The sequence below is a fragment of the Periplaneta americana genome, chromosome 4 (genome assembly GCF_040183065.1).
Source record: "Periplaneta americana isolate PAMFEO1 chromosome 4, P.americana_PAMFEO1_priV1, whole genome shotgun sequence".
Classification (NCBI taxonomy): domain Eukaryota; kingdom Metazoa; phylum Arthropoda; class Insecta; order Blattodea; family Blattidae; genus Periplaneta; species Periplaneta americana.
Window position 1 is genome coordinate 27,811,428 of NC_091120.1, and position 19,044 is coordinate 27,830,471.

The window sequence follows — 19,044 nt, forward strand, 5'->3', positions numbered from 1 at the left end:
TAAGTACTCTTCTGAATGAACGCCGTGCTTACTAGGCAACTTCTCTTGCACATAAGTAATACACCTCTGCGGAAGTGTAGGAAGATTGAATTCTCTAGGCGCATCGGCTAGCCACATGACGGCATAGAGCGAGCCATGACACACTTTGAACTGAACACCCAGTATTTCCCGATGTGGTGAGCTGAGCTTCTTCAGAAAAGATATCTCTCTTGTTGCAGTGTTGAACGTCGCCGCGGGGAAGGCGCCCATGCAGATCAGCTCGGACCTGGGCGGCATCCCCCAGAAGGCGATCGACGGGAGCACCAGTTCCTTCTTCAACGTAGACACCTGCACCCTGACGCGGCCGGAGCGCGTGCCCTGGTGGTATGTGAACCTCCTGGAGCCGTACATGGTGCAGCTGGTTAGACTGGACTTCGGTAAGTCAGCGCCATAATTCTACCAAATAAAAATACAGTGTTGTGCTGCCCTCTGTTGAAATCCTTCTCTATATAAACTTCGTAATCATCATGAAAAAAATGAAACCACTGCTCTGGCTTCTCAGTCAATTAAATCTTAGAACGGTTCAATTCTCTGTCTCGGTATTTCTTCGATTTATTTATTTATGTATTTATTTATTTATATTTACTTTTGTTTATTTATTTAAATTTATTTATTTCTATTTATTTCTTTCTATTTACTTATATTTATTTACATTTATTTCTGTTTATTTATTTTTATTTATTTCTATTTATTTATTTATTTATATTTATTTATATTTACGTATTTATTTCTATTTATTTATTTATTTTTATTTATTAATTTACATTTATTTTTATTTATTTATTTATTTATATTTATTTTTATTTATTTATTTATTTTTATTTGTTTATTTACGTGTTTATTTATTTTTATTTATCTATTTTATTTATTTATATTTATTTATTTCTTCGATTTATTTATATATATTTATTTATATTTACTTTTGTTTATTTATTTTTATCTATTTATTTCTGTTTACTTATATTTATTTTTATTTATTTCTGTTTATTTATATTTATTTCTAGTTATTTATTTATTTATATTTATTTCCATTTACGTATTAATTTCTATTTATTTATTTATTTCTATTTATTTATTTATTTCTATTTATATATTTATTTTTATTTATTTATGCATTTATTTTTATTTATTTATTTACATTTATTTTTGTTTATTTATTTATATTTATTTTTATTTATTTACGTACTTATTTATTTATTTTATTTATTTATTTATATTTATTTATGTATATTTATTTATTTATTCAATTCTTCGTTTTATTTATTTATTTACGTATTTATTTATTTTTATTTATTTATTTTATTTATTTATATTTACTTATATTTATTTATTTATTTATTTTTATTTGTTTATTTGTCTATTTTTATTTGTTTGTCTATTTGTTTGTTTATTTATTTATTTGTTTATTTATTTATTTATTTATTTATTTATTTATTTATTTATTTATTTATTTATTGTGTAGGATTGAAAGACTGATCTGAATAATTATCCAATTGAGCGACACGTTTATTTATTTAATTACTTGTTTACTTACTGGCTAATCAAGTGATTAGCTGACATCATTGATTTATCGATTGAATGAATGAATGAATGAATGAATGAATGAATGAATGAATGAATGAATGAATGAATGAATGAATGAATGAATGTTTCATTCATAGTGTTCTGCTCAAGGGTATGTCTTTCACTGCAAAGCCAGCATTCTCCAATTTTTCCTATTTTCTCCCTTCCTCTTAGTTTCCGCATATGATTCATATAGCTTAATGTCGTCTATCATCTGATATCCTCTTCTGCCCCGAACTCTTCTCCCGTTCACCATTCTTTTCAATACATCCTTCAGAAGACAGTTTCTTCTCAGCCAGTGACCCAACCAATTTCTTTTCCTCTTCATGATCAGTTTCAGCATCATTCTTTCTTCACCCACTCTTTCCAACACAGCTTCATTTCTTATTCCGTCTGTCCATTTCACACGCTCCATCCTTCCACATTTCAAATGCTTTTAGTCGATTCTCTTCACTTCGTCGTAATGTCCATGTTTCTGCCCCATACAATGCTACACTCCAAAGAAACCACTTCACTAGTTTCTTCCTTAGTTATTTCTCCAGAGGTTCGCAGAAGATGCTACTTTTTTCTATTAAAAGCTTCCTTTACAATTTTATTGCTATTCTCCTTTTGACTTCCTGGCTGCAGATGATGTTACTGCTTATAGTACAACCCAAGTATCTGAAACTGTCCCCTTGCTCTACAGCCTCATTTAAATTCCCAAGTTTATCTTCTTTATTTTTCTTCCTATGACCATGGTCTTCGTCTTGTTGGCATTTATCTTCATCCCATACTGCTCACAACCGTCATTTTGCTCCAGTAGTAAATCCATTAGCATCTCCTCTTCTGCTAATAAAATGAATGAGTGATTGCTTTTATTTGATTTGATTGATTTATGCTTGTTTTAATTAATTGATTGATGACGCCTAATTGAATGTATGGTTGTCTAAAAAGAGAACCGTCCCAGGTCGTGCAGCTTGAATTTAATAAAAATTAATATTTAAGCTAATTTTCGTTCGTTAAGAAACTCCAGTGTACATGACTGGATTAGGATATCACCGCAGTCTATTATATACAGTCACGAAGCTCAATACGTAGTAAATTTGCATCCATAGGTAGTTGTTAACCACTAGGATCGCTACTATCTCCTCATTACAGACAATGCGAAATAGTAATATCACCACGTTTGGGCAAATCGCAATATAGCGAACGTAGAAGCTCCGCCCACGACTCCTTCCACTTTTCCCCTACTAGTTCAACAGACACTCTACATAATAGGCGAGTGTTGTGTCGAATGCACATTTCATGTGGGTGGGGATAACTTCTCCTACTGGCGTTCGCTATATTGCGATTTATCCAGAGTTTAATTCAATAACTTAAATGTGACAATAGCAATAGTAATAATAATATGCGAGGGAAATTAATGTTTAATTCTATTAAGGTCGATAAGTTGCAGATGAAAGTAAACTTGCATGAAAACAAACATTTTAGATGTGACAATAGTAATAATCAGGGAACGGATTTATATGGACTAAAAATATATGAAATATGTAAATATATATGTAGTTATTTTTACCAAAATATGGAATTAAATATGGATTTTTACCAAAATATGGAATTAAATATGGACTTAAAATTATAAAAAAATGACTATGTACGTTAAATATTGGTACATTTTAATCAAACTAAACAAAAAATATAATGGACGTACCTTATCTTCCAATGTAGTTTCAACAAAACACAATTTTTATTGTCTGTTACCATAACAATAGGTTACAAACATTTCTTTCAAGTGCTGAAAAGTGAATCTTCTTCTATTGTCTCTGAGGATAGATTTATACTGACTAAAAGAGCGTTCGACGTCACAAGAAGTAACTGGTACATAATTCAATTTCACAATGTCTGCTGGGGATAAGTCCAAGTTAATCTTCACTGTTGATTCACCACTCATCACAGCAACAACCTTTTGTAGTTCTTCATATCCAGGGTTTTTTGAAAGTACAGTGTCCACCTTAGCTCTTACTGCATCTGCAACTTTACCTCTACCACGATTCAGTTGTTCCACAGTACTATTTATAATTTCAAAACTTTCAGATAGTGAAAGGTGCCTATTTTGGAGACTTTTGAGCGTTTTTATGATGCATGAAAATGTATGCTGAATGTGAGCTAAGTCATTCTTCACACTTATGTCACAGGTAACTGTTTTCGCAGTATCAATTGAGACTGCATCTTCAGAGTCCAATGCAAGGAGAACATTGTTAATAGAGTCTATATGTTCGGCATAATATTCAACTGCTTCTAGCCATGTACCCCATCTAGTTAAAATTGGCTTTGGTGGCAATGGAATTTCAGGGTACATTTCTTTCAACACGTTAACTCTACTGGGAGCTTTGAGAAATACTTTTTTCACTGATGAAATCAACAAATCTACTTTAGGGAAATTGTCTCTGACCACTTCTGCCACACGATGAAATGCATGCGCCACACAAGTAAAATGAGTCAATTTAGGATATACAACAGATAATGCTTGTCCAGCTTTGACCATATAAGGGGCAGCATCGCTAATAAAGAGTAACACATTATCGTACATAATACCCTTTGGCCACAGGATACCCATAGCTTCGTTGAACAGTTTAACTATAGTTTTGTTATTGCACTTTTCTAGAACATCACAATGTAAAAGAATTCGTTCAGAATATTGTTCACTTAACAAACCGATAACTACATTACCAACAAGTCTACCTTCTTTGTCGGGAGTCTCATCAATGGAAACCCAAATTGAACTATCTTTAATTTCATCTCTTATCTTCTGTATTGTCTCATCGTAGATGGATGGAGCATACGTCTTCCTAAGTGTTGACTCATCCGGGATTGTATGTTGAGTATATTTTTCAAGGAATTCCCTGAAGACCTTATTCTTTAGTTTGTAGAGAGGAATATCAGCAGAGATGAGAGAACGGCACAGGTCGATGTTAAACTCAGATCTTACATTCGATGTTGTTGGTTGTGTTAAAAACAATTGTCTCTGCTTGGAATTTAGTTGTTTGTTGGCCTGATGTTTACTAGTTGTAATGTGTTGTTGCACCAGGAACTTTTGTGTAGATGATACTGCACACTGACACAAATTACAAAATAATATTTTATTGTCAGTTGATAAACCATCTTCTTTAAATTCTGAAATGTAACTTGTTAGTTTTGATTTTAAATTGACTGAATGACGTACTTTTGGCATATTTACCGTCTTTATAGTATGATTTACAAAACTGAACCTATGTGTACTCTGACTGGCATTTAACTGTTGAGCTGCACAACTGAAGTCTGTTAAAAATTTTAAATTAAATTAATACAGTTTTGTAACTTACTTTCCCATTGTTGATAGGACTGCTAATTTTCAAATAACTCTGATGTTAAAGGGATTACTGAACATGTGTTTAAATCTCTATTGTTGAAATGTATTTTTAAAAGTTAATGGAATTTTGTTTTGTTTTATTGTTAAACCTAATATAATATGGACTGTTTTATATGAAATATGGAAAATATATGGAAATTAACGAAAATATGTACTAAACTCTAAAATATGGAAAAATATGGAAAATAAAAGTAGGATTTTTCAACCCTACACATTGTGAAACATAAAGATAATGCAAAATATAAATTATATTAGCTTTATAAGTAAATATGTATTTACATATAAATCCTTTCCCTGGTAATAATAATATGCGAGGGAAGTTAATGTTTAGTTCTATTAAGATCGATAAGATACAGATGAAAGTAAGCTTGCATGAAAACAAAAATTTTAGATGTGACAATAGTAGTAATAATATGCGAGGGAAGTAATGTTTAATTCTATTAAGATCGATAAGATACAGATGAAAGTAAGCTTGCATGAAAAAGAAAAATTTTAGATGTGACAATAGTCGTAATAATATGCGAGGGAAGTTAATGTTTAATTCAATTAAGATCGATAAGATACAGATGAAAGTAAACTTGCATGAAAACAAAAATTTTAGATGTGACAATAGTAGTAATAATATGCGGGGGAAGTTAATGTTTAATTCTATTAAGATCGATAAGATACAGATGAAAGTAAACTTGCATGAAAACAAAAATTTTAGATGTGACAATAGTAGTAATAATATGCGGGGGAAGTTAATGTTTAATTCTATTAAGATCGATAAGATACAGATGAAAGTAAACTTGCATGAAAACAAAAATTTTAGATGTGACAATAGTAGTAATAATATGCGGGGGAAGTTAATGTTTAATTCTATTAAGATCGATAAGATACAGATGAAAGTAAGATTGCATGAAAAAGAAAAATTTTAGATGTGACAATAGTCGTAATAATATGCGAGGGAATTAATGTTTAATTCAATTAAGATCGATAAGATACAGATGAAAGTAAACTTACATGAAAACAAAAATTTTAGATGTGACAATAGTAGTAATAATATGCGGGGGAAGTTAATGTTTAATTCTATTAAGATCGATAAGATACAGATGAAAGTAAACTTGCATGAAAACAAAAATTTTAGATGTGACAATAGTAATAATAATATGCGGGGGAAGTTAATGTTTAATTCTATTAAGATCGATAAGATACAGATGAAAGTAAACTTGCATGAAAACAAAAATTTTAGATGTGACAATAGTAGTAATAATATGCGGGGGAAGTTAATGTTTAATTCTATTAAGATCGATAAGATACAGATGAAAGTAAGCTTGCATGAAAAAGAAAAATTTTAGATGTGACAATAGTCGTAATAATATGCGAGGGAAGTTAATGTTTAATTCAATTAAGATCGATAAGATACAGATGAAAGTAAACTTGCATGAAAACAAAAATTTTAGATGTGACAATAGTAGTAATAATATGCGGGGCAAGTTAATGTTTAATTCTATTAAGATCGATAAGATACAGATGAAAGTAAACTTGCATGAAAACAAAAATTTTAGATGTGACAATAGTAGTAATAATATGCGGGGGAAGTTAATGTTTAATTCTATTAAGATCGATAAGATACAGATGAAAGTAAACTTGCATGAAAACAAAAATTTTAGATGTGACAATAGTAATAATAATATGCGGGGGAAGTTAATATTTAATTCTATTAAGATCGATAAGATACAGATGAAAGTAAACTTGCATGAAAACAAAAATTTTAGATGTGACAATAGTAGTAATAATATGCGGGGGAAGTTAATGTTTAATTCTATTAAGATCGATAAGAAATAGATGAAAGTAAACTTGCATGACAACAAAAATTTTAGATGTGACAATAGTAATAATAATATACGAGGGAAGTTAATGTTTAGTTGTATTAAGATCGATAAGATACAGATGAAAGTAAACTTGCATGACAACAAAAATTTTAGATGTGACAATAGTAATAATAATATGCGAGGGAAGTTAATGTTTAGTTGTATTAAGATCGATAAGATACAGATGAAAGTAAACTTGCATGACAACAAAAATTTTAGATGTGACAATAGTAATAATAATATGCGAGGGAAGTTAATGTTTAATTGTATTAAGATCGATAAGATACAGATGAAAGTAAACTTGCATGACAACAAAAATTTTAGATGTGACAATAGTAATAATAATATACGGGGGAAGTTAATGTTTAGTTGTATTAAGATCGATAAGATACAGATGAAAGTAAACTTGCATGACAACAAAAATTTTAGATGTGACAATAGTAATAATAATATACGGGGGAAGTTAATGTTTAGTTGTATTAAGATCGATAAGATACAGATGAAAGTAAACTTGCATGACAACAAAAATTTTAGCAGTGTTTTACTTCAAAATTGGCTTTTGTACGACTCCAATGTGTACGAATCAGGTGTAAAGAAAGCGTTGTATGGAAAGTGACAGGACAACTCATTAAAATCTTGTATACGTCACAGAAACAGAAAACACTAGTGCATGCATTACTGTCACCCGTATTCACAATATGTGGCCGATGTTGAATTGAAATGTACAACAGGAGAAATGAAAAGTGACAGCAGCACCTGTGTTCTAAATGAGTGGGGCTGCAGTTCATTTCGTTGTCAAGTTAATTACACCCGTGTTCGTTTGACCCGGGAGTGTGAGAACCCAGCACATTATAACGTTCCAATGACAGCGACAATTCACTTCCAGAGCTACTTTCTGCTACTGGACGGAAATCGAACTCGACCTGTTATTAAGCGTGTCTCGCAGTCAGCCTCCTCACGATTCAGAAACCGTTGCGGTTTGTGGCTGCTTTAGAAAGGTGACCGGTTAACATCTGCTATTCGCCACCGCGTCGCGTCGTCACTCTCAGCGCTCAACCGGAACCTCTGTTCTTCCCGATTACTTTACTTTCTTTTGACATCGCCAAACAATACAAACACATCCTCTCTGTCATGTTTGATCGCGTTTTTGTCACAGTTCCTCTGCTTTAAATTGTTCTGTGACGACAACCGAAAGAAGTGGATCAAACGAGAGATTTAAAATACCGTACAAAAACATTCTTGTTGAACAATAATGGTGATAAGTAGGGCTAGGATTTTGATGACCTATAAATCATGAAAAAATGTCCTAAAAACAATGCATTTATGACCTAAGAATCTTTCAAAATTGCCTTTAAAAATGTCCTAAAATTTGATCTTACATAATTAGCTTAGTAGGAAATAGTAATATGCGTTACAAGAGCGGTATGTTGAAGTTTTCATGTTCGAGGAAAAGTTTGAAAAAGCGAAACGTAGTTGAGCTTTTTTAATTTCCGAGAATTGAAAAAAAAACATACCGCTCGTGTATCTACATTATTTTGTGCGAAGATCGTTTATTACATACCTACTGTAATTAGTTGCAATGAAATCTCCATCTTGGTTTCTGTTCAATGACGGCAAATTTGCAAGACAAAAATATCTATCTTCAACATTGTTGCTTTAAAATGTTTTCTGTGTTTACTATACTCCAGCAGGCCGTGATATACGCCTGTCCTTTTTTCCCCCAGTCTATGATGAGTCTGGAATCTTGTTGATTTTTTCACGGCTTCCTTGATGTTACTTGCATCACGAATGCAGTAACTTTAGTGGAGTTGTAGGTGAAATTTAGGTGAAATTGCAGTGGTAAATTTCCAATTTATAATTATTACTATATTGAACGTCTCAAAAATAATATGTTAAAAGCCTAAAGCAGTAAAATCAATATGTCACTTAAGCGGTAAGAAGAGGGAAATTGTTATGTGTGTTAGGTTGGAAATACTGAATGTGGAATTTTAGACTTTCCGCGGATTGGTTTTGTGCGGAAACCAAGCAAATACGCACGATCTCGCACATAGAGATTTTGTACTACTTAATATTTAGACTAGTAATTAAATTATTCGTTAAATTAAATTATAAGTTATTCTAGTGTCCGCTACAAGAACGCAAGAGATACCGGCTAGAAACCCATCTTAGCATGTGCGATACAACTTTCTTACCACCATTTAACAAAAGTTTTTCTGAAGCATTGTTGCTTAAAGGAATTTCACAGATTTATTACAGATGTATTTAAGACCATATATAAATAATAGTAATTAGTAACAGTGTCCTATTTATTCTTCTTGGAGCCAAATTTGTAACTTTTAAAAGTGTGGTTACTATGTTGAAGTGTATGTGTTGCAACGGATGCTTGATTTGTTATGTATGTGAGTCATAGTTATGGGATACTTGATGTCGTCGCAATGTCGTAATTATAGTTTGATTGTGTTTGTGTGACTATTGTGTATTAATTTATGATGAATGGTACGGAAAGCTGCATATTTGTGTTATAGAAGTGTTACATATTTGTGTTGTTAATGTTTTTGTATGTCTCAAATTGATGCCTGATGTCTGCTTTGCAATCGCAATGCCTAATTTACGGATTGTTTATGTTTTGTTTACATCGCGTAAGCTAATTTAATTTTCTTTTCCATTTCTCTTTATGCTTATCTTTTTTGTGTAAAACTATAGCCCTAACATACATATGTAAAATAGGGCTAACCCCATTGGAGATACAATAATAATAATAATAATAATAATAATAATAATAATAATAATAATAATAATAATAAAATTAAATTTTACATAATTTTTTCTAAGTAGTGCACTTTAATTATTTTACCTGATCTAGTTTCCTTGTATGATCGTTCACCTCTGCGTCGGTATGTGGACGTGAGGTCAGCAGTCGGCTGGTCTGTCTTGGCCCTTCATGGGCTGTAGCGCCATGGATTTACTTCACTTTTAGTTTCTATATAGTCTACCACAAGGCCAATCTTATTCGGAATTAGCAAATATAAAGGAGTCTATATTGAAGGGGTTGTTGAACTGATCCATTACATGGGGTGTACTACGTTAAAATGGCAATATTTGTGTAGAAAAACTATTAAAATATCATACAAAATAATGGGTGTTAATGGACAAGACATGTAAAGAAAATATCAAAGGAAATAAAAAATTATTTTACATTAATAATGGGGATTTATGGCCAAAATTAAATGAAAATGTCTAAAAAATTACCGAATAAAACAAAAGATGCTCTTATGAGTTGAAACAGGAAAAAATGCAAAAAAATGCCCTAACAAATACGTCTTAAAACACTCAGTTTATCATATAACATATAAATACTAAAGCAGATATGTTTCTTGGCCAGTGAAGACCTACTTCCATAACAATTTCAGTGAAGTAAAAGGAAGATTACCCACCGTGAATTATTTCTGCACATCCGACTGTCCCCCAAATTAAGAATGTTAGCGCCAGTTCTACTAAGTTATCAGTAGAGACCGAAACACGAGATGGCCACTTTTTTCAACTCTAACGCTTGATTGCGGATTTAGGCTATCACGGTCAGATTTACTTCCTGAATGAAGAAGCATTAGTTCCCACGGAACTCTGCAAACAATATCAATACACACTCTCAGTTTCTACATTCCTCACCCGTGATGGACTTTTTTGTAGAAGCTAAGCAAACAATACCAGTACCAGTCAGTGCTATGGAAGTTCATACAACGAAATTCATAGAAAAATACCTCTAATAATTTTATGAGGATGTGACTGTGAAAAAGCAATTAAAATAGTAATTAAAAAACATAGACCGTTTAAAAAATAACTCTAACTTGAAATTTCACTTCTTCAAAAACGGAGCTTTCTAATATAACTAGTGGCTTGTGCAGCAAATGCTGCAAACTAAGTTCATTAGACGTTCAAATAAACATTTTTCAGATTTATTTTCAATGAATACCAGACATTCTGAAAGTTATTTGCTTCCATAATAATGAAAGATACTCTCTCTCGAGCCAATACTGAAGAGAACCACGCATATAAATATCTACACCACACCGCCATTAAATATATGAAAAATACCCAACCCCACTTGATTAATAACTATAAAAATATTTGATTTTTAATAATATTATTATCTTACGTAAGTTTTATAGCTTTCAGTAACATATGCTATATAGCCGCCATTCAGTAAAATATAGAAATCAGAATCTAATTTAAGTTATTCTCTACATCTACTTATATAACCCCAAAACGTTTCACTTTCATATCATCAATATGGCATTAATATGTATGTATAATTAATGAAAAATAGTCACATCATGGCATTAACTACAAGAATATTTCATTTCTAATGGTAATAATGTCATCAAACCACCTCAAGTTTTGTAGTTTTTAATATCCAATACACAGCTGTACCCAGAAAATTACACACCACAGAATCGAACCTGTAAATTATTTTAATAAGTTAAGTTTTTAATAAATATGTCAGCATTCTTGCAGATCATGGCCTTCGTATAATATTGTTTACTGTAGTGTGTGTTTTGTTTTGTTCTGAAATGCAATTAACTAGTTCTCAAAACTGACGACAGATTGATTTTGGAAAATAGGAAAATTATGTTGAAAAATTGACATTTCACTGAAAACTACTATTTTTCTGAAAAACTTTGAGTTCCAAGCTTCAAAATGAAGGGTCATTAATTAAAATTCGTTCAGCCGTTTTCCCGTAATTTCCATTACCAGTTCAAATTATATATATAGATGTTGTCATGATCAATTTATAGACAACTATGTATCTCTTAAGATAAACTGAAAGGCTATAAGATTTTAATATAAATATCTTCAGCATATTTCATTTTGTTCAGATTACTAGGCCCACTTAAACTGTTAGAGGTACTGGTTTCGTGAACACTGATCATTAAGTTACGAGACAATTACACACATATAATTTTGGAGTGTTTATTAATGGATTGCGGAATTTCAGGTTCTAATAAATTATGTCTTAGGTTGTAAAAATAGGCATTTTTAGTGAGGGCTATTGAGTCTCTATAAAACACAAAATACTTACTTGCTTACTTACTTACTTACTTACTTACTTACTTACTTACTTACTTACTTACTTACTTACTTACTTACTTACTTACTTACTTACTGACTTTTAAGGAACCCGGAGGTTCATTGCCGCTCTCACACAAGCTCGCCATTGGTCCCTATCCTGAGCAAGATTAATCCAGTCTCTATCATCATATCCCACCTCCCTCAAATACATTTTAATATTATCTTCCCATCTACGTCTCGGCCTCCCTAAAGGTCTTTTTCCCTCCGGCCTCCCAACTAACACTCTATATGTATTTCTGGATTCGCCCATACCTGCTACATGCCCTGCCCATCTCAAACGTTTGGATTTAATGTTCCTAATTATGTCAGGTGAAGAATACAATGCGTGCAGTTCTGTGTTGTGTAACTTTCTCCATTCTCCTATAACTTCATCCCTCTTAGCCCCAAATATTTTCCTAAGAACCTTATTCTCAAACACCCTTAACCTATGTTCCTCTCTCAAAGTGAGAGTCCAAGTTTCACAACCATACAGAACAACCGGTAATATAACTGTTTTATAAATTCTAACTTTCAGATTTTTTGACAGCAGACTGGATGATAAAAGCTTCTCAGCGGAATAATAACAGGCATTTCCATATTTATTCTGTGTTTAATTTCCTCCCGAGTATCATTTATATTTGTTACTGTTGCTCCATGATATTTGAACTTCTCCACCTCTTCAAAAGATAAATTTCCAATTTTTATATTTCCATTTCGTACAATATTCTCGTCACGAGACATAATCATGTACTTTGTCTTTTCGGGAAGGTCACAAAATAACTGTATAAAATAGGACAGCATCTTTTTTCTGTAAGACAGATCTCTTACAATTATCTTACCCCAGATCTATCTTACTTTACAAGTTTTAGTGTCATATCGTTGTTGATTTTACGAAACTATAATTTTCCTGTCCGTTGTGAAGCGCGACCATTTCACCTGCTGGACTTACGCGTGCTTTAGTTAAACTTAACTGTTACTTTGAGACCAAGAACGAACGAAAGGCGGTAGGAACTGCACAATGCAGATATTCTCTAATTGTACGAAGTATGCAAACAGATCAAAAGAAACCGACGTAAATATAAGTCTAGAGAGAAGTAACTACTAGTAAATTAGTCGGAGATAATTCGAGAGTGTTCAAAGAGAAGTGCGAAGAGTGAATCTAATACTTTCATTTGTAGTTATTTTCGTTTAATTGGTCGTTCCATAACAATAAAACAATAAAACGCCATAGACTATATAATTTATTCGTGCTGCAGATTCTTTATCGCCTTTAAAATCACCGCCTGGAACCTGGGCACCAGACTGGAGAACGAAGCATCCACATAATTTAGGGCCGTATTCATAAACGAGACTTTGGATGAAGACTTCCCAAAGTCGACTTTCGGCCCGATTGTATAAACCATTTAATCTTAGATCAGAGGTTACATTGATCCTTGTTTCTGCTGAACTTGGAATTTTGTGTTGTATAAAGTCTAATCTGAGATTAATTTGTCTCAAACTAAAGTCAACTTTGACTGAAGAAATTTCTCCGATTGAGTTAGATGATCCAAGTTCAGTTATTTCTTTTCTGTTTGAAATATACGAGTGACAGATTGTGCAAATAAAATATCCATTATTATTAATATTAATAGATATGATAGGTACATTTATATGTATTTCTTTCAATTTCTTGCCTTAATACACAAACAATCTTATATTTTATAAGGCTCTATCCTGTTCAGCAGTATCAAATAACATAACCTATAATTATATTATGTTTATAACAACCATTAATTTTTAATGGATATGATAGGTACATTCATAAATGTTCAATTAACTGTATTACTAAACGAAAATTGTCGTTTTATAAAGCTTTATTATGTTTAGCAGTATCAAACATCATAACATGATAACAACTCGGAGAACAGTCAACCTTTTTCTTATTGTACGCCATTATTTACATTGCACAAAAAACCAGTGTCTCCAACAGAGTGTACGGAAAGTCTCCAAAAAGTAGTTGTAAAGTCGCTAGATTTCTCATTTTCAACAAAGAAAGATTAAATTTTGTCACTATGGGGTGCTAAAAAGGTCACTAAATCCCTATTTAAGCAATATAAAAGTTAAAAGAAATTGTTGTTGAAAAAGAGTTAAAATCGCTAGATTGGCAACACTGAACAAACCTGTATAACATGGTCCTCGCATCACGTATTTCACCTGTTTATGCGATGTTGCCAACTCCTTTTCACGTGAACTTAGATTGCATTTGAACCAAGGTAATTTGATCGCAGAAAAGTTTTTACAATAGAATAAGTGTCTGAACTCGGTTCACTTTTCGATCTTCGATCAAAGTTGATCTTTAGTCAGGGAGTTTTATACAATTGGGCCTAAGACTTTGACTTTGGTAAGTCGAGATTTGACGATCTTGTTCTAATGTTGGCAATCAAAATTACTGCCTTCTAAACGATTTAAATTAATAGATAGTTGAAATAGAGTAGGCACTGCTACAATCAAAGCCATCTTTTGAGACTTCATATGAAATAGTATTGCCTGTTAAGAATTTTGTTGTGAATAAAACATCAATTGTAGTTACATTACATTAGTTTCACATTAAGCCCTCAAATTATTTCACTGTAAAATAATTTTATTCTGAAGATATAGAGGATAAGAAGATTCCACCTGCCCTGTCGTAAGATAATTGTCAATCTAGACCGCAGCTCGCAGTTTTAAAGCAGGTGCTCCATTTCAAAGAGAAGGTTCTTACGAAAATTGAGAGCATTTGAGTAAAGACTCCAAGGCCACTTGAAGAGGTACCGGTGCGCTCTTCAGTATTTTCCGAAGTGCCTACTTCTTAAAGAGGTTAAATCGTAAAGCCTAATTCTATCTCTACAAGTTCAGCTGCAATCTTATAAGAGGAATTGTTTCTTATGACGAAGCAGTTTTGTCTAAACGGTAAAGTCAACTATCACAACATTCGTGCTACGATTCTGGAAATGCTCAACAAGTCCTGGATGGAAGTCCTCAAAGGCAAATAAACGTATATTTTGTTAACAGTACCAATATTACCTTCAAGTAGGAGATCTATGTTTTGAGGATTAGAAGTTTCTGAGCAATATCCTTTACATACAAAAATAAAGAGAATTTGAAGTGCATTGGTGGTAGCATCTTATTCTTCAAAAAGCTCCGACACGTTCAATCTTGACTACATTAAATAGATTATTTATCTACTCCCAAATGTAGTGTAAGAATCTGTTGAACTTCAACCAATCAGAGCCGTCTATGACTGCAATTATCGTTTTAAATTGAAGGCTTCAGAACCATAGTGGGCCAAGCGCCATTTACTAAAACCGTAGAAAACAAGGGTTAAAATGAAGTTATCACCATAATTCAATGGAAACATATAGCAAGTAATATAAAGTATACACATTCAAACTAAATTATATGTCAATATTCATTAAAATATGGTATTCACTTAACTTTAACCCTTACTTTCTCCGTTTTTAATAAATGGCGCTTGGCCCACTATGGCTCTGAACCCTTTAATTATTGATTGTTACCGCTAATGCTTAGGAATTCCTCTCTCCTACGTAAACAAATAAAAAGGCCATAAGCTGGTTAATTGATATTTTCACAATGTTCAATTACCGGTACTGAAAAATGTAATTTTTTCCAATAAAAGCAACACCGAGCGAGGTGGTTCAGAGGTAATACACTGGACCTGCGTTTGGGATGGCCCGGGTTTAAATCCCGGAGTCGGCTAGTCTGATTAGGGTTATTAAAGAAGATAAATGTCATATTAGTTCCCATTTCTACTACAAAAGATACAGATAGTGTTTACCATGATTTCAAAACACATTTAGTGGCAATCCGATGTAACAACAACAGTGTATTCCTCTAAACATTTGACAGTCATAAAATAATCTATGGCTATTAGTGATGGAGGAAATAAATTAAATACCGATACGTTGATATTGCAATATATTGCAAACATAATTTGATAAACGATATATATCGCAGAAAATATATCGATATATCGAACGATTATCGATATATCGCTATTCCGTAAGCAAATTACATTTTCAGGCGTACATTTACTGTATTACAATAAAACTACTTAAATTTTAATATTCCTTTTTACCATTGAAATTAACATCATAAGTCAAAAACATAAATGTAAAATTGTAACAATAAGCAATTCATTTTCATTACCATATGATGTAGGTCCTAACCTAAATAAAAATTATGGTGGAAACAAAGGAGCTTAAATCATATAATGGGAAAGAGCTAAGTGAACTCTACATAGTTGAGTAGGCCTATGTGATATTGGAACACGATTCAATTATTCTGATGTTTTATAGGAGATTCAATCCAGGACACAGATACAATGCTCTTTTCTACCTAACAACGTAATCATTTTTAATTGTAAGTAAACAGAACTTGTAATTATTTTTAAATGTAAGTAAACCGTACTTAGAATGTTATAAATTTTAACAAACTTCACAGTTGATTTGATACAATCCTTCTATAGTAAGTTCCCATTGCAAGTTATTGTTACACTCCAACATTCGAAACAACAATGGTGATGATTATAGGGATAGAATTTTTATGCACTAAAATATATAAGAAAACAGAATGTCAGCACTAGGTTGTGCATAGCCAATTAGAACAAGGTATTGAGTGAGATTGCACAATTATGTAACTGTCCACCTTCAATAGCGCCATCTCTCGGGAATTATCGGAGTAGTCTAGTGTGGATTTTGTTGTTGTTGATAATGACAACTTCACAAAAAATCGATAAATTTATGAGAAAACCGATATATTATACGACATATTGAATCAAAATTTCGATATCGATATATCGCTATATCGAAACGAAAATATCGGTATTTCGTAAAAACCGATATATTGTTCCCATCTCTAATGGCTATAAATAAAACCTAAGGTAAAGAAATTAATATTTTAATTGTATATTTTTCTTTCTTTCTTTCTTTCTTTCTTTCTTTCTTTCTTTCTTTCTTTCTTTCTCTTGTTTGTAGTTCCTTGAGATATTTAAGTTTGCATGGCTTTGCTAATATTTGTAAATACATACTTCAATTCTTTCTTTAAAAATATAGTAAGCCTTGCAAGCCAATGATATTATATTATAATACAAGTTAGTAAATCAAGTTTATGATGAGAAAATATGTGTCATATCGTCGTTGCTCCTGCAATAACTCCTATGTGACATATTTATCGATTTTCAGATTTTTACTCTATTAAGTACGTATGGGCGAATCCAGAAATGCATATTGAGTGTTAGTTGGGAGACCGGAGGGAAAAAGACCTTAAGGGAGGCCGAGACATAGATGGGAGGATAATATTAAAATGGATTTGAGGGAGGTGGGGTATGATGATAGAGACTGGATTAATCTTGCACAGGATAGGGACCGCTAGCGGGCTTATGTGAGGGCGGCAATGAACCTTCGGGTTCCTTAAAAGTCATTTGTAAGTAAGTAATAACTTAAATAGTGATACAGCCAATAATAAAATCTCCTATATCTAATTATATTTATTACTTTCGAAAATGTAAGAATTCACAATCCCCTACGTACGGCTGCCATACGATGAAAAATTGTATATTTTGCACACAGGAGTTATTGCAAGAACGACGACGATATTACAATATGACATTAATTTAGTATGTCATTGACAAAAAGAATTGTAAGAGAAAACTATGTTGGCATTGCACCTCATATTACTTACTTACTTACTTATTGGCTTTTAAGGAACCCGGAAGTTCATTGCCGCCCTCACATAAGCCCGCCATTTGTCCCTATCCCGAGCAAGATTAATCCATTCTCTACCATCATATCCCACCTCCCTCAAATCCATTTTAATATTATCTTCCCATCTACGTCTCGGCCTCCCCAAAGGTCTTTTCCCCTCCGGCCTCCCAACTAACACTCTATATGCATTTCTGGATTCGCCCATACGTGCTACATGCCCTGCCCATCTCAAACGTCTGGATTTAATGTTCCTAATTATGTCAGGTGAAGAATACAATGCGTGCAGTTCTGCGTTGTGTAACTTTCTCCATTCTCCTGTAACTTTATCCCTCTTAGCCCCAAATATTTTCCTAAGCACCTTATTCTCAAACACCCTTAATCTCTGTTCCTCTCTCAAAGTGAGAGTCTAAGTTTCACAACCATACAGAACAACCGGTAATATAACTGTTTTATAAATTCTAACTTTCAGATTTTTCGACAGCAGACTGGATGATAAAAGTTTCTGAACCGAATAATAACAGGCATTTCCCATATTTGTTCTGTGTTTAATTTCCTCTCGAGTATCATTTATATTTGTTACTTTTGCTCCCAGATATTTGAACTTCTCCAACTCTTCAAAAGATAAATTTCCAATTTTTATATTTATATTGCACCCCGTATTACGTACAGTAAAGCCAAGTGTAAAAAAAAAAAAAAAGATTCTTAACTATTCTTATTTAATTTGCAGAAACTTTTTACCACATAAATTATTCTTTGTGGTGATTGAAACCCATGTCGTAAAGAGCATTATGACATAATGATTAGGTGCATATTCAAACAGCAATTAACTTCAATTTTCTTTTTATTTTGCTACATTATTGAGCTTATCATCCTCACACAGTTGTTAATTCCTGCAATCTTTGTTGCCTTCTTTAGTTGATCGGTACGTGATGCCGTTGTAATGAAATTGATTCACTGTCAATCAACAGCAATGATCGCCAGAGGCAGGAATCTGCACCGGCGTTCCTCGTTGTGAATAAAACAATGTCGTAAATTATAATTGACTTATGTACCATGACGACGACCGCCGGCGATGTTAGTCTAGGGTTCCTTTATTTATATAGAGAGTTGAATAATGTACGGGAAAACTTTGGGTAATGGATAAAGGATCTACAGTTAGAGTGACCAGATTCACGTCGATAAAAAAAGAGGACACAAAGGTTCAAAAAGGAGGACATCATTCGAAAAAAGAGGACAAAAAATGTGTACTTAGATTTAGGCTTAGGCCTACATTATACTTTAAATTACGTCAATATCTATTTTATTACGAAATATTTTTACATTACAGATTTAGGTTTATATCATACTTAAAAGT

General features: G+C 32.5%; 1 protein-coding gene across 5 annotated transcripts in view; it reads left to right on the forward strand.

The window, feature by feature from the left end:
- Nucleotides 1–19,044, forward strand: part of LOC138697636 (uncharacterized) — a 308,784-nt gene that overhangs the window by 236,329 nt on the left and 53,411 nt on the right. For all 5 annotated transcript variants that reach the window (XR_011331589.1, XM_069823058.1, XM_069823057.1 and 2 more), the window contains exon 3: nucleotides 219–416. Coding sequence is in view for 4 of the 5 variants with exons in the window: in XM_069823058.1 (XP_069679159.1) it covers nucleotides 219–416 (198 nt within the window). In the remaining variant the exon portion in view is untranslated. The remainder of the gene's footprint in view (nucleotides 1–218; nucleotides 417–19,044) is intronic.